Here is a 16,455-nt window from a genome sequence, read left to right as displayed (position 1 = left end):
TACACACAGCGACTTGCCAAGGCTAGCTTATAGCTAATTATATGTAGCTAATTAATCAGAGAAACATTGACTTTCGTCGTTTCTTTGCCTGCTTTCATTTAAAATTTGGGTCGGGTGTAATAGTACACCACCTTTTTTTTAGGACTACAACACTGCTGCACACCATGTAAGTTAAATACCTTCTGATATATTTGGACTGACCAAAAATGTTCAAAAAGTTATGTTTAGCTATGTTGTTCATCCTGTGTAGTACTCAAACACATCCCATCCAAAGCCTTCTGCTGTGTTTTGATGTGATTTTTGAGCGAAAACCTGCCGGAACTACTTTAGCCGTGCGTTTAACGTTATCTGAAAATAACTGCACACACCTTACTTATAATGTACATCAGCTAATCAGAATCACATTCAACATCCCAGTGGTATAACTTAAAATATTTACCTCAAATAATACCTCATGATATCTTTAAGTAAGATATTTTGACTGAGAAAAAGTAATTCCCGCAGGTGACGCGCTTTATCTCATTGGCAGGTTGACTGTTTGTTAAGTTCTTATGATGATGATGATGATGATGATGTGGTTTAACGGACTCACCAGAGACGTGACAGATGCTGTTGTAATCTTCACAGCAGTCTCCGCTCCTCCGGCAGTATGTGTCGCAGTAACACACGGTTCTCCGGGAGCTTCTGTCCGAACATTCGTTATTTCGGCCCGGGCAGCAGCTCGGATCGATTCTGTCCGCACATCCAGCCTCACACACCGCAGACACACACACCACCAGCACAGACACCCACAAAACACCCTCTCCAGACATCCTTCAGACGACAAAATACGACTTTGGTTAGAGCTCGCGACTAAAAGATGCCACTTCCAGAAGTTTCTGACAAAACTGAGCACTTTCAGAGGGAGAGATCAGTCAACGGCATCAGCTGGAGGAAGACGCGCTTTCACAATCACGCGCACGGCGCCGCCCGCAGGACGCATGCGCAATTACACTAAATTATATTAAGGGATAGTTCAGAAAAGACAACTGGAAGTCAATGGTTACAGGTTTTCAGCTTTCTTTAAGCTATTTTCTTTTGTGTTCAACAGAATAAAGAAATGTATAATGGTGCTAAAGAGAGATTAAATAGTGAGAAATCTTTGGCTGAAGTGTCTTTAACACAGTGCTCAGCATAAATTGAGAACACCTCCTTTTGATGATTTTTAATATCAATTTCTCTGAATATAGACAGGTATTTTTGTTGTATTAAAGCAAAGGAGTTTTATTGAACAGTTATATTCATTAAAATAAGAGTTTGGCCACTAAACGTCTTTAGACATAAAAATAAATCTTGTATGTTTCTATAGATTTTTTTCTGTTTATTAAATGATTATTTTTTAATGTTTTGTTTTTGCCAACATATTAATTTTGGGTGTACTAATTTTTGGACTGTGACTTGTAAAATATTTTTATGAATTGACTTTTATGGATTGGTGATGTGGTGGCGCAGTGGGTAGCACGATCGCCTCACAGCAAGAAGGTCGCTGGTTTGAGCCTCGGTTGGGTATTTAGGCATTTCTTTGTGGAGTTTGCATGATCCCCCTGTGTTGGTGTGGGTTTCTGAGTTTTGAGATCAGTCTCAATCAACTGTTTATGTAACTCATCAAATCTGCTTAAAAATGGCTCTTTTATTTCATTTAGGATAACTTCAAGTGAAACTAAGAGACTTTGAAATGTACGACACATAGTAGACATACATGATACACGATCAGGCCTTTTGAGTTTAAGTAAATAAAACTACAAATGTGTTTAAACTTTATGTGATGAAATCATGTTGGACCAACTCAATTGCATTTAATGTGTAAATAGTTTTATTGAGTTGATGCTAAACAAATGTATTGGATGGAAATCCTGCCCTCAATTAAATTGAGTTCATCCAATGAGTTATTGTTTTGAGTGTGGGCCTTTTCCTGAACTGAGTTGCAGCTGGAAGGGCAAGACCTTTACTGGAATAGTTGGCGGTTCATTCTGCTGTGGCGACCCCTGAAAAATAAAGGAGTAAAGCCGAAGGAAAATGAATGAATTAACGAATTTGAATTTAACATTCATTCATTTTCTTTTCGGCTTAGTTCATTTATTAATCTAGGGTCGCCACAGTGGAATGAACCACCAACTTATACAGCACATGTTCTACGCAGCTGCAACCCATCCCTGGGAAACATCCATAAACACTCATTCACACTCATACACTACGGACAATTTAGCCTACCCAATTCACCAATAGCACATGTCTTTGGACTGTGGGGGGAAACACCCGGAGGAAACCCATGTGAACGCAGGGAGAACATGCAAACTCCTGAATTTAACATGACTTGGGAAATATTTAAAACCAAAATTATGTCATGATCACTTAAAATGATCCTGTCTAAACCCATATAACAGCCTAAACACATTATAAAGCTATTTTAGGATACTTAACTTCAATGTTATTCAGTTTTGTGTTCAGTATTCATCCTCATCCTGAATATCTGATGCATATTTGTGACTTCTGGGTGGCATCTGACCTCAAACTCTGGATTCATGAGGGAATAAAGCTCCGTTTCTCTCCTCAAACACTTTTAATTAAGCTGGAGCGTGCAGGATCTGACCTGAGATCAGCACTATTACTCAACATCTGCTAGTGTTTCCTCTGATGGACATGATAATTGTATGATTATGGATTGTGAAATGATACCCCCCACTGCGAGAAACACGTCTTCTGACGCTCTCCTTCACATGCGGAGTCAGTCTGTCTGACGCTTCATTACAAACATGATGGAAAGAAGAAGAAAATGACTGAATCTGATAGAACAGCTAATGGAAAACAGACTGCTGACAGGATGTGAAAGCATGAGCAAATCACAGCCGTGTGAAGTAACACAACAACAAGCATCTAAAATGAGTTTCTTACTCGGTGATCTTGTTGTTTTGCAGTATACGAATGTCTTTCTTAAAGGAGAGCCCTTTTAACAAGATGTGAAGCAAGTCTTGGATCTCCCTAGAGCAGTGGTGGGCAAACATTTTAGACCCGAGGGCCACATCAAGTTTTGCAAACCAAGTGACGGGCCCAGTTTTGGGGAAGTGGGGGGTGACGGTCACAGAAATCCCTGGGATTTCTTGGGGGCGTGGGGGGGGGGGGGGGGGGGGGGGGGGGGGGTTTGGGGGTTGATAACGCTCAGTGGTTTACTTATATTCCCATACTTCAGTGGTTAGCACTGTCGCCTCACAGCAAGAAGGTCACTGGTTCGAGTCTGGATCAGTTGGCGTTTCTGTGTGGAGTTTGCATGTTCTCGCCGTGTTGGTTGGGTTTCCTCTGGGTGCTCCGGTTTCCTCCACAATCCAAACACATGCGCTATAGGGGAATTGATCAACTAAATTGTCTGTCGTTTGTGGGTGTGTGAATGAGTGTGTATGGGTGTTTCCCAGTACTGGGTTGCAGCTGGAAGGGCATCCGCTGTGTAAAACATGCTGGCATAGTTGGCGGTTCATTCCGCTGTGGCGACCCCTGATAAATGAAGGACTAAGCCGAAGGAAACTGAAAGAATGAAACCAGAACAGTTCAGAATGGAGTTCTTCACACGGTAACCCAGGATTTTCTAGAGTAAATAAGACAACTCTAAAAGACAATTCTAAAAATGCTGGGTTGTCATAACCCAATGTTGGGTCAAATATGGACCCAGCAATGAAATATTTTTTCATTTAAATTTAAATGACACGTTTTAACCCAATGGTTGAATTTGTCCATATTTGACCCAACGCTGGGTTTTGACAACCCAGCATCTTTAAGAGTGCAGATGTGAGAGAAACTGTTAATCCGTCGGTGTGTGTGTGTGTGTGTCTGAGTGTGAATGAGATTTCCTCGCGCATCAGAGCTCGTGTGTGTGTGTGTGTGTGTGTGTGTGTCAGTCAGGACGACACCATAAAACATCTGCTGTGGGTGTTTTTGTGACAGCAGTTCGACAGTGTTAAGAAGATGAACAATAGACACACACACGCACACACACACACACTCATATTTTACTTCTGCTGGCCATCCTGAGCCTCAAGAAGACAAGAGAGAGACAACCAGAGGGATTCCTTTCCATGTTTCTAACAAAGAGGCATTGTAGCCACGCACAAACAGAGGAGGAATCTCTCATTGGTGTGTGTGTGAGAGAGAGAGACAGACAGACAGGAGACGAGACACTGCATCTTTCATCCTGAAGAATAGACAGAAGTCCAGCAATCCTTCATTCTGACAGTGAGTCTGAGCAGCGCTGCACTGTATTGTTCCTGCTGAGCAGAGATGAGGGTCACCGGAAGAGCACAGGCCTGCCTAGCAACACCCTAGCAACCCTACAAACACACATTCACAAGAACGTTTGCTGTATGTACCGTTTGACTTTCTAAATGATCAAAATGCCATGATATGATTGCAGATATTTAGAAACATGTTAAATGAACGTACCTGTACTGGTTATGTGGGTAAATTCAGTTATTCTGCTTTGAGAATGTGTTTCGTGTTGGAACGTCTGTCTTTGTTTTGATCTCAGTAGCTCCACCCACTGCCAGTTTAACCAATTATATTTCATCAGTCCGAGTTGCCTTTGTGGATTACAGTGTATTTCATTTAGTCTTACAGGCTGCATCAGTGCATGCAGACATGGCTGAAAAACTGCCCTCTGGTGGACAGAAACAGACTCTGAACTGAGACGCAGATTTAGTTATTAAAATCCACATGAGGTGTTTTTTTAAATTAGCAAATAATTCAAATATTACAAATTTAAGCATGAGCTGAGCAGAGACGAGTTACTCGCTCTTGTTTACTCGCTGAATTATTTTCACATTTTTTACAACATATTATGGCTTGAGTTGAATTATTCAGATGTGCACAGAAGACACAACTGTGGTGAATTTAGCACTTTCACAGCAAACGCGTTGTGCAATTTGCTTTATTTGCATCGCCTGGCAGAAATTCCCCTGTTTTCTCGCATTTGCATTGACTTGCTTTGCTCTGTTGGTGTCATCAATCTGGCAACCTGTGTGTGTCCATCAGAGGAGGAGGGGCCGAATAAAAAAACCCTCATCCGATATTTTGAATTTGAACTGCAATACCCAATTCAATCCTATATTCTGCACCCTTAAAGTCAGCATGAAATGGAAGATTAGAAGATACCCCAAAAAGAAAGACTGGTAGCCCCGCCCTAATGGACAGATAGTACCGCCCAAAAGAGAGACGATTATTACCGCTCTAATGGACTGATAGTCCCGCCTTAAAGGACTTGATCCCACCCTAAAAGAATGACCGTAGTCCCGCCCTAATAGACCAATAGCCCCACCCTAATGGACTGATAGTCCTGCCCTAAAGCAGTGTTTCCCAACCCTGTTCCTGGAGGCACACCAGCAGTACATATTTTGGATGTCTCCCTTACCTGCCCCGTTAACATCAGGTTCTTCTAATGTTCTACTGAGTTGATTCAGGTGTGTTTGATTAGGGAGAGATTGAAAACGTGAACTGTTGGTGTGCCTTTAGGAACAGGGTTGGGAAATACTGCCCTAAAGGACTGATAGTCCTGCCCTAAAGGACTGATAGTCCCACCCTAAAAGAAGAACTGATAGCCTTGCCCTAATGGACTGATAGCCCCGCCCTAGTAGACTGATAGACCTGCCCTAAAGGACCGTTAGTCCCACCCTAAAAGAAGAACTGATAGCCTTGCCCTAATGGACTGATAGTCCTGCCCTAAAGAAGTGATAGCCCCGCCCTAATAGACTGATAGTCCTGCCCTAAAGGACCGTTAGTCCCACCCTAAAAGAAGAACTGATAGCCCCGCTCTAATGGACTGACAGTCCTGCCCTAAAGAACTGATAGCCCCGCCCTAATGGACTGACAGTCCTGCCCTAAAGAACTGATAGCACCGCCCTAATGGACTGACAGTCCTGCCCTAAAGAACTGATAGCCCCGCCCAAATGGACTGACAGTCCTGCCCTAAAGAACTGTTAGTCCCACCCTAAAAGAACTGATAGCCCCGCCCTCATGGACTGAATGTCCTGCCCTAAAGGACTGTTAGTCCCACCCTAAAAGAAGAATTGATAGCCCCGCCCTAATGGACTGATAGTCCTGCCCTAAAGAACTGATAGCCCCGCCCTAATGAACTGATAGTCCTGCCCTAAAAGAACTGATAGCCCCGCCCTAATGGACTGATAGTCCTGCCCTAAAAGAAAGACTGACAGCCCCACCCTAATGGACAGATAACCCCGCCCTAAAAGCATTCCATGTGACCAGAAGAGAAGTCATTATAAGAGCGCAGGGAAGGTTATGGTGATTAATTAAAGATTATGAGGTCAAATTAGAGTGACTGAAGTGCAGAGATCCAGCGTTTATAACAAGCACTACTATATACATATAAACACAAGAAGAGTGCATTTAAATGTGAATAAATAATATCATTTTAATGCATGTTTTCATCTATAAATACAGACTGTCAAAATATTCCCCCAAACTTGTTTTAGTCTCTTAAAGCTGTGAAAAATGTCAAAGCTATGTCTGATTTTTAACGAATCGGTAGCCTATTGGCGCTTTGTGAATTAGTGTAAATTAAAATGTAATTATTTTTGTTGATTATTATCTTAAGAACTTGAGTTTCTGATGCCTGTTTTCCCATAAAACACACAATAATGTCACAGACTGCTGATTTAACTGTGAAAATAAAATAATTTTATTAGCACATTAGCATCTAGTATTAACCCTTCACTCCAAATTTACACAGAAAGGCAACAACGTACTTGGCACAGACAATCATGTTGCTAAACAATGTCCCAAAAACCACACAGAAACACAGAGCAAGACACTTTCCATGCTGAATGCTGCCCTCTGTCGGTCAGCAGCAGCATTGCACACATATGATTAATATGAATATTATATGACACTACTGTATTAGACAGTCAAACACGGACCACTGGAGACTCATGCTGTAAAAACTGAAGAGTTTATACTGAAATAATGCATATTTAGATCTGCTCAGTGTCACTTTTACAGTACAAGTGTGTCAATGACAGCAGCTATCTGTATTTCCAGCTACTGTATAGCTTATAACACATCTGATATTGCACATGGACAAATACAGCAGGACATGAGGCTTCAAAACGGACTAAATGATCATTCAATTCAGAAGAAAATCTAAATTAAAATAGAAATAATTCTCAAAAATGTGCGTTTTCCAGAAAAAAATATGGAGTTTAATGGTTAAAGGCACATGTGCAATACAGCAGGAAAGTAAATATAAAATATGCTCAAATCATTGAATAAAAAATGGTTTACAAATGTAAGAAAAGAATATTAGCATTAGATAAAAACAAAGGATTTTAGTAGAAATGTCTGAATCATTAAAAAAATAATGATTTATTAATAATTTCAATACAGGATTATGGAATGATCTGAAGTTTAGTTGATCTATATTTGTAAATATATCTGTAAGTATTTATATAACCCCAATATACCCCCTTTTATCTGGTTAAAGTATTCACACTGACATAAATACAATTACTGTAATTTACTTTTGGATAGGATATCTATTTGCTATCCCCACACCCCTACATAAGGTAATATCACAATAAAGTCTAATTAAATCAAATGGAAAAAGCAGCAGCATCTCTAAACCCTACATAAAGAAGATTCTGTGACAAAATAAAAAATAAAATAAAATAAAATGCAGCACCCTCATTAATGAATATTGTGTAGAACAAGAGCACGGAAAATAATAAAATAAAATAAAATAAAATAAAATAAAATAATATAAAAAATAAAATAACATAAAATAAATCAAAATAAAATAAAATAAAATAAAATAAAAAATTAAAATAATAAAATAAAATAAAATAATAAAATAAAATAATATAAAAAATAAAATAACATAAAATAAATCAAAATAAAATAAAATAAAATAAAAAATAAAAATAATAAATAAAATAAAATAATAAAATAAAATAATAAAATAAAATGAAATAAAATAAAATAATATAAAAAATAAAATAACAAAACATAAATCAAAATAAAATAAAATAAAAAATTAAAATAATAAAATAAAATAAAATGAAATAAAATAATAAAATAAAATAATATAAAAAATAAAATAACATTAAATAAATCAAAATAAAATAAAATAATAAAATAAAATAAAATAAAATAATAAAATAAAATAAAATAAAATAAAATAAAATAAAATAAAATAAAATAAAATAAAATAAAACAAATCAAAATTAAATCCAGCACCCTCATTAATGAATATTGTGTAGAACAAGTGCACGGAAAATAAAATAAAATAAAATATAATAAAATAAAATACAATTTTTAAAAAATCTAAATAAAATCCAGCACCATCATAACTAAATATTTTGTAGTATAACTGCATGGAAAATGAAATAATAAAATAAAATAAAATAATATAAAATAAAATAAAACAAAATAATATTTAAAAAATCAAAATGAAATCCAGCACCATCATAACAAAATATTTTGTTGTATAACTGCATGGAAAATAAAATAAATTAAAATAAAATAAAATAAAATAAAATAAAATAAAAAATTTAATTAAATTAGAAATTTAATTAAAACTAAAATAAAATAAAACAAAATTAAATGATATAAAAAATACAATAAAATAAAATGCAGCACCCTCATAACTAAATATTGTGTAAAACAAGTGCATGGAAAATAAAATAAAATATAATAAAAAGATATTTAAAAAAAAAAAATTTAATTATAAATAAAAAAAGAAAAAATATATAATTAACAAAAAAATTATAATAAATAAAATAATATAAAATAAAATACAATAAAATAAAATCCAGCACCCTCACCCTCAAGTGCATGGGAAATAAAATAAATTAAATTAAAATAAGTTAAGATAAAATAAAATAAAAAATGAAAAATAAAATAAAATATAAAAGAAAAGAAATTTAAAAAAAAAGAAAAAAGAAAAGAAAAAGCAAAACTAAATAATATAATATAACATAAAATAAATTAAAATAAAATTCAGCACCCTCATAATAATCTTTTTTTTAAATACCTGGGTATCCCTGGACCCTACATTAGACAAGTGATTAAAAATATCCATAAAATAAAACATAAAAATTAAATGTAAAGTTAATTTAGTCTTTGTATGGAGTGTAAATAGATCAATAAATATTCATATATCTCTAATATAGCCAATTTTCCCACTAACTCTTTTCATTTACTCATAAAATACATTAAATACATTTACCATAAGAAGTTCTCTAGAATATTAATGTGGCTCAAGGTTTTCCGTCTCCTGCGTTTGCTTCAGTGCAAACATTTATAAATGCACACACGTTTACTAGAATCTAGTAGTTAAAGCATCTATTTATAATCAAGTAAATCTGTTAAATCTGTAAATGAGACTGCAGTATAAGATGATAGTGTAAATATTAGTGCTGGGCGATTAATTGCATCCAAAATAAACGTTTCTTTTGACATAACATATGTGTGTACTATATATATTTATTATAGTGTTTATATAAATACACACACACATGCTTATATTTGAGAAAATGTTTACTAATATTTAGATATAAAACACTTACGCCCAGGGCTATTTTATATCGAAGTTGATATTCAGCAGCACCATATTGGTGTTTCGGGGTCAGTGGACAGCACAATCACCTCACAGCAAGAAGGTCGCTGGTTCGAGCCAAGGCTGGGTCAGTTGACATTTCTGTGTGGAGTTTGCATGTTCTCCCCGTGTTGGCGTGGGTTTCCTAACACATGCGATATAGGGGAATTGAATAAGCTAAATTGGCTGTAGTGTATGTGAGTGTGTGCAAGAGTGTGTGGGTGTTTCCCAGTATTGGGTTGGGGCTGAAAGGGCATCCGCTGTGTAAAACATGTGCTGGATAAGTTGGCGGTTCATTCCGCTGTGGCGACCCCTGATTAATAAAGGGACTAAGTTGAAAAGAAAATGAATTGATGAACGAATATTGGTGTTTTGTGACATCTAGTTTTTATGAGGCGAGTTACGGACAATTTAAGCTACAATGATTTAATATATTAATTTAATATATTAATATATATCTAATTTAAATATCCATGTAATAAAATTATTTGGTATATTTTTGTTTCTATGCATTTGTGTGTATCACATGTACATGATAAATATATATATATATAACAGACACACACACACACACACACATATATATATATATATACACACACAATATATATATAAATATATATATATATATATATATATATATACACACAATATATATATATATATATATATATATATATATATATATATATATATATATATATATATATATATATATTATGTCAAAACAAACTATATGGATATGATTAATCTTTGCCCAGCACTAGTAAACATTAATAAATTAATTCTGAGGACGTCTGAATGCACAACTAATTTGAAATCGTACTTTCACACAGTGCCATGTCTCTTCTACTCTTTCTTCTGTTCCTTTCCTTCTCTTTTTTATCCTCCTCTATCTTCTTTTCCTCCTTCTTTATCTTCTTCTTCTTCAGTCTGTCTTCCAGGCTTTGTTAAGTATCTTCACCACCTCCTCATAGATGATGAAGACGATGGCCACATCCAGACACACTCGACCCAAACGCGGAACGGTGCCTTTATAAAACCTGCGCCAGACCACACACACACATTTACACTAATGCACAGATACATGGGTCAAAGCTGTGACTCCCAACATCAGATGACCCATTTTGAGTGTAATCATGTAATTCAAGTCATTACATGAACATATAATAATTACATTAAACATAAATATAGCCAAAATATTTCATGGTTTTATTGACCCCCTTGAGCTAAATTATTAACTCTCTTTAGAGACTCTAATTAACTCTAATTAAAGCTCTAATTTTATGATTAACATGATAATTGTTCTTAAATGTTACAAATGACACTTTTATGCAAAAGTTTTGGCACCCCTCTGTGGCTGCATAATTAGCCGCATTTCCACTATCGGGCCAGTGCAAGACAGGGCTTTAATCGGGCCAGCCCGGGCCAATAGCCCGGGAGGTTGAGAAATGAGGCCGAAATCATGTCGCGTTTCCACTGTCGGGCTAGTTGCTCGCAGCGCGTCACGCAAACACCGCCCCCAGAACCACCCCCGAATCAAACGTCACACAACCCGTCACACAACCCGCCCACTTCAGCGGGAACAAAACACTCAAATTATAACCACAAACACAACCTGACATCACTACGAGAGCTGGAAGATGGAGAACACCGAAGCGATTGCTTTTTTACTGTTTGTGGTCTGTTGGTGTAAGGCCAGACAGCGATCCCTGGATAAGGACATTCGAGTTCGGCGGCATTTACATCGAACACAGATTTTGGCTGCAAGTCGCAAAAGAGCAGCCGAGCGACGAGAACGACGTATACTACGAAAGCATCTTGTCTCCTCTTTACCTGACAGGAAAACTCCGCCTTTGTACGTAACCCCGCCCCGAAGCCCCAGTTGGCCCTCCTTGGCCCAAGGTATTCGGCGGGCCGTAAAAGGCCGGACGCTGGCCCCAAGGAAGCCCCGCTTTGGCCCGATAACGTCCCGGAAGTGATAGTGGAAACGCGACTGGCCTTGGCTCGCCCTGGCTCGCTCGCTTTAGGCGCGATAGTGGAAACGCGGCTATTATGTGCTCTTTCTTTATAAGAGATTGCAGTGAAATGCCATTCAGTTTCAGACAGAAATACACAGTGTAGCAGTATTGAGATGTGTGATATTAAAGTGAAACTGAAAAATAGGCTGTGCAAAAGTTTGGGCGCCCTCTCTTTTGAGTGGATTTCAAAACCTGTAGTCACTTAATGCTGACTGATTACAACACAACATTGATTTGAGTGAAGCTGCGGTCACACTTGACTTTTCCTTCCATAGACTTCCATTCAAACGCACGCGAATGCGTCAGACCGGAAACGCGGGGTCATGCGTCAAGTTTCGCAGGTTGCTGCGGTGCAAAGTTCAAGCTTGGTGAACTCTGACCTGCAAAATTGCATTACTTGACTGCGTGAGACCAATGGAGGATCAAAACAGGACCTCTCTGGACAGAAATTTAAAACATGGACCAATCGTTGCCTTTTTTTAATGTCTAATCATCTTGTTTAATCCCGCCCCTTTTTGCAGCGCCGCACGACAGAATTTCGCACACACAAAGCCCAGTGTGAACGCAGCTTGACTCAGTGAATCTTAACAATCAGGTGCAACCAATCATGAACAAGGATATTTAAGACAGCTGATTGTTAGTTGTGCTTCTCCTTATTGTGAACCTGAAAGTAGCAACATGGCAACCTCAAAAGAACTTCCTAATGACCTAAAAACTATGATAATTCACCAACATGAATTAGGAGAAGGATGCAAAACGCTATCCTAAAGGTTTAAAGTCTTAATCTCCATATAATTAGGAAATGGATGGCCACAGGAACAGTTCTGGTGAAGGAAAGATGTGCTAGACCAAGATAAATATCTGAAAGGCAAAGGCGAAGAATGGTTCGAATGGTCACAGACAAACCACAGACCACCTCCAAAGAGCTCCAGCAACATCTTGCTGCTGATAATGCCATTATAGATCAAGTCACAGTCCAGCGCACTCTTCACAAAGAACAGCTCAGTGGAAGGTGATGCAGAGGAAGCCTTTACTGCATTCTGCCATCAAGAAGAGTCGTTTGAGGTATGCAAGGCTCATCTGGTCAAGCCTGAATCATTTTGGAATAATATACTGTGGACAAATGCCCAACCATAGACGCTTTGCATGACGGAAAAAGAACACAGCATTCGAGGAGAAGAACCTGCTCCTTACTGTAAAATATGGTGGAGGGTCCATCATGCTGTCGTGATGTATGGCAAGCACAGGTACTGGAAACCTTGTCAGAGTTAAAGGTCTCATGGATTCCACCCAGCATCAGCAGATTCTGAAGAACAATGTTCAGGAATCAGTCAAGAGGCTGAAGTTAAGTCAGGGTTGGATGTTTCAGCAGGACAGTGACCCACAGCACAGTTCCAGATGCTCAGACACGATACAATGATCTAGAATGGCCATCCCAGTCCCCTGACTTGAACATCATAGAAAATCTCTGGATTGATTTGAAAAGGGCCGTTCATGCTCGGCACCCATCAAACCTGACTGAACTGGAGAAATTGTGCAAGGAAGAATGGTCCGAAACGCCTTCAGCAAGAACTCAGACACTTATCCTTGACTGTAAGAAGCGTCTACAGGCTGTCATTTCAGCAAAACCTGGCTGTACAAAAGACTGATGTCATTATTCTGTTGGGGTGCCCACATTTTTGCACGTGTCTGTTTTTGTTAAGACGTAAAGTGCATTGCATCTGTTGATGAAATAAATGTTATGTCAGAACTGAAGTGTTGCTTTTTCTCTAAGGTATCAAATATATCCAAAGGAAATTGCTGGTTGAAAGGCCAGGAGGCGATGGCTTGCAATTATGAAAATGATCAGGGGTGCCCAAACTTTTGCATAAGACTGTATGTGAGATAATCATGTGAAATACCTCTGAAATGTCAATATATTTTAGTACTTTACTATTAAGAAAATGTTTGTATGTATATTCATAATTACTTGAAGTAAAAAATATAATAAATATGTTTTTACATTATTTTCTTTTTAATTTAAGATTGAATTATTAGCTTTTTAATAAGCCTAAAATATATTTTTAATGGAATTTTAGATTTTAATTTAATTTGAGTTAGATTTGCTGTTTTGTCCTGTCATGCTCATTTAAAGTGTTTACCTGGGTTTTTGACAACTTTTTTTATTATTGTTTGTTTCAGTAATAACTAGTTTAATACTTAAGCACACACACACACACACACACACACACACTTACGCTGCTGGTCCCTCATGCCGCATGATTTTCATGGCACAATCCATGGTGTTTTTATACTTGTGCGCTTCCAAACCCTAAAAACAAATGTCATTTTCATTAAAACTTCAAATATTACATATTCACATTTTCACAGTGTGTGAGTGTGTGTGTGTGTGTGTGTGTGTGTGTGTGTGTGTGAGAGTGTATGGATGTTTCCCAGTACTGGGTTGCAACTAGAAGGGCATCCGCATATGCTGGAATAGTTGGCGGTTCATTCCGCTGTGGCGATCCCTGATAAATAAAGGGACTAAGCTGAAGAAATATGAATGAATTCATTCGTTCATATTCCTGCAGCTTAGTCCTTTATCCATTAGGGGTCGCCACAGCGGAATGAACCGCAATGAATGAAAATAAAAACAAAAAAGCTTCAGCATCGACAGGATTTTATCTACAGTGGTAACCAGGTCAGAAAAAATGTAATAATATTAATAATATTGTAAGTAATAATAATTAATAATTAATAATAATAGTAAATTAAATTTAAGCATTTGAGAATCCCCAAAACTCCTATGTGTTTACTAGAAAAGATCAAAATAAAAGGCCAAGGGGTTCAAAATACAAATAAATAAATACAAATAAATAAATAAAGAATTTATTTGGAGAGGATTTATTTAAAAAAGGGAGAAATTTATTAAAATATAAAATAAAATAATCTCCAGCAAAGTCCAAATGGTTTAGAAAAATTACTGAATAAAATTGAAACAAATAAATGAAACTAAATAATAAATAAACAAACAAACAAATGACTAAGAGAAGGACTGAATATAAAATAAAATAATAAAAAATGTAATATCACAAACATGACATCAGCCGATAAACCCTCGTCATCCACATGTGCTGCTACTGCTCCTCACTGTACCTGCATTCTGGTCTTGATGACGTCCAGTGGTGTGTTTCCAAACACACTTGCCGCTCCAGCAATGGCACCGAATGTTCCTGTGATCACGGGGTTGATGGATTTATTAGGGTTATCGCCTACAAAACAAAACACAGCCACTGTGACAATAATAAAGCTGAGCGAGTGAATCCACTCAGTGTCCAGCAGAGGGCAGAGCAGCTCATATATTAACACACAACAGTTTACGGCAAAATTATTCACCCTCCTTTGAAATGATGTTGAACAGATTCAGGAAATTTTCACAGTATGTCTGGTAATATTTTTTCTTCTGGAGAAAGTCTTATTTGTTTTATTTCGGCTACAAAAAAAGCAGTTTTAATTGGTTTAAAGCCATTTTAAGGTTAATTTTATAAGCCCCCTTTAGCAATATTTATTTGGGATAGTCTACAGAACAAACCACTGTTATACAATGACTTGCCTAATTACCCTAACTAACCTAGTTAAGCCTTTAAATGCCACTTTAAGCTGAATACTAGCATCTTGAAGAATATCTAGTCAAATATTATTTACTGTCATCATGACAAAGATAAAGTAAATCAGTTATTAGAGATGAGTTATTAAAACTATTATGATCAGAAATGTGTTGATAAGGAGGGTGAATAATTTTGACTTCCACTGTGTTGTAGAGATAAACAAATGCTGACCTTTATACCAGTTTCTGAGCGAGGTCATGACGAAAAAACGTATGGCCTGATTAGATCCCTGCTTCAGGACGGTTGCGGTCAGACCTTGATACGTCCCTCTGATTCCTGACACACAATCAACAAACAGGAGAAACACATCGCTTATATTAACTGAACTCAATCAGACAGACACTGTAAAAAAATGCTGAGCTCCACACAATCGATTTGCGTTGAGGCAACATGAAGGAATTAAGTTAACTTATTAGCTTTTACAAATTTAAGTGGATTGAACGTAAAACTAATAAGCTGTTCCTCCAAAAACCTCAAGAATTTTGTTGTTTCAGCTCATTTTAAATAAGTAGTGTGAACAAACATCAAACATTATTTTTTTGAGTTTAGTTAATGCCAATTAAGTGCAATTATTATTATTATTATTTTTTTGCTTTATAATAATTCACACACAATATTATGGTTCAAACACCTGAAAAAAATTAATAAGGGTTAAAGCAGATGATTGCTCCCTCATTTCTTTCATATATATATATATATATATATATATATATATATATATATATATATATATATATATATATATATATATATATATATATATATATATATATATGATTTTTAAAATGTTTTAAAATAGGCTTCTCCTGCTCACCAGGAATGCATTTATTTAATCAAAAATATAGTAAAAATTGTATAATTGTAAAATGTTATTGCACTGTAAAATATCTGTTCACAATTAGTTCATAATCTAATATAATTTATTCCAGTGATTTAATGATTTAATTTTCACCTCTTTACTTCAGTCACATGATCCTTCAGAAATCACTCTAATATTAATTAATAAATAATAATAATAATTATTATTATTATAATTAATGGTAATAGTAATAAACGCAATAATGACTGGACTAATATTTCATTTGAAACTACATACAGTAAGTAATAAATAAATATTTAAGAAATATTTAACAATTGAACTATTTTTACATCTAATAAA

At 36.3% G+C, this 16,455-nt stretch overlaps 2 protein-coding genes across 3 annotated transcripts in view; both read right to left on the bottom strand.

Annotated features, from left to right (window-relative positions):
- The window catches only part of si:dkey-178e17.3 (somatomedin-B and thrombospondin type-1 domain-containing protein), a 67,164-nt gene extending 66,231 nt beyond the window's left edge, over positions 1–933 (bottom strand). Inside the window, exon 1 of one of the 2 annotated variants that reach the window (XM_056464177.1) lies at positions 593–933. In XM_056464177.1, coding sequence (XP_056320152.1) covers positions 593–812 — 220 coding nt within the window. In that variant the 5' untranslated portion in view covers positions 813–933. The remainder of the gene's footprint in view (positions 1–592) is intronic. The other variant, XM_056464178.1, reaches the window with a different exon arrangement.
- A 9,623-nt stretch (positions 934–10,556) lies between these two features.
- si:dkey-178e17.1 (tricarboxylate transport protein B, mitochondrial) overlaps positions 10,557–16,455 on the bottom strand; it is a 15,006-nt gene continuing 9,107 nt past the window's right edge. The window contains exons 7-10 of the mRNA XM_056463220.1: positions 15,468–15,572; positions 14,785–14,900; positions 13,887–13,960; positions 10,557–10,671 (exon numbers count right to left, since the gene is read on the bottom strand). Of these exons, the coding sequence (XP_056319195.1) occupies positions 10,557–10,671; positions 13,887–13,960; positions 14,785–14,900; positions 15,468–15,572 (410 nt within the window). The remainder of the gene's footprint in view (positions 10,672–13,886; positions 13,961–14,784; positions 14,901–15,467; positions 15,573–16,455) is intronic.

The sequence above is a fragment of the Danio aesculapii genome, chromosome 8 (genome assembly GCF_903798145.1).
Source record: "Danio aesculapii chromosome 8, fDanAes4.1, whole genome shotgun sequence".
Classification (NCBI taxonomy): domain Eukaryota; kingdom Metazoa; phylum Chordata; class Actinopteri; order Cypriniformes; family Danionidae; genus Danio; species Danio aesculapii.
The sequence above is the reverse complement of the archived record's forward strand: the minus strand, read 5'-3'. Positions and strand labels throughout refer to the sequence as shown.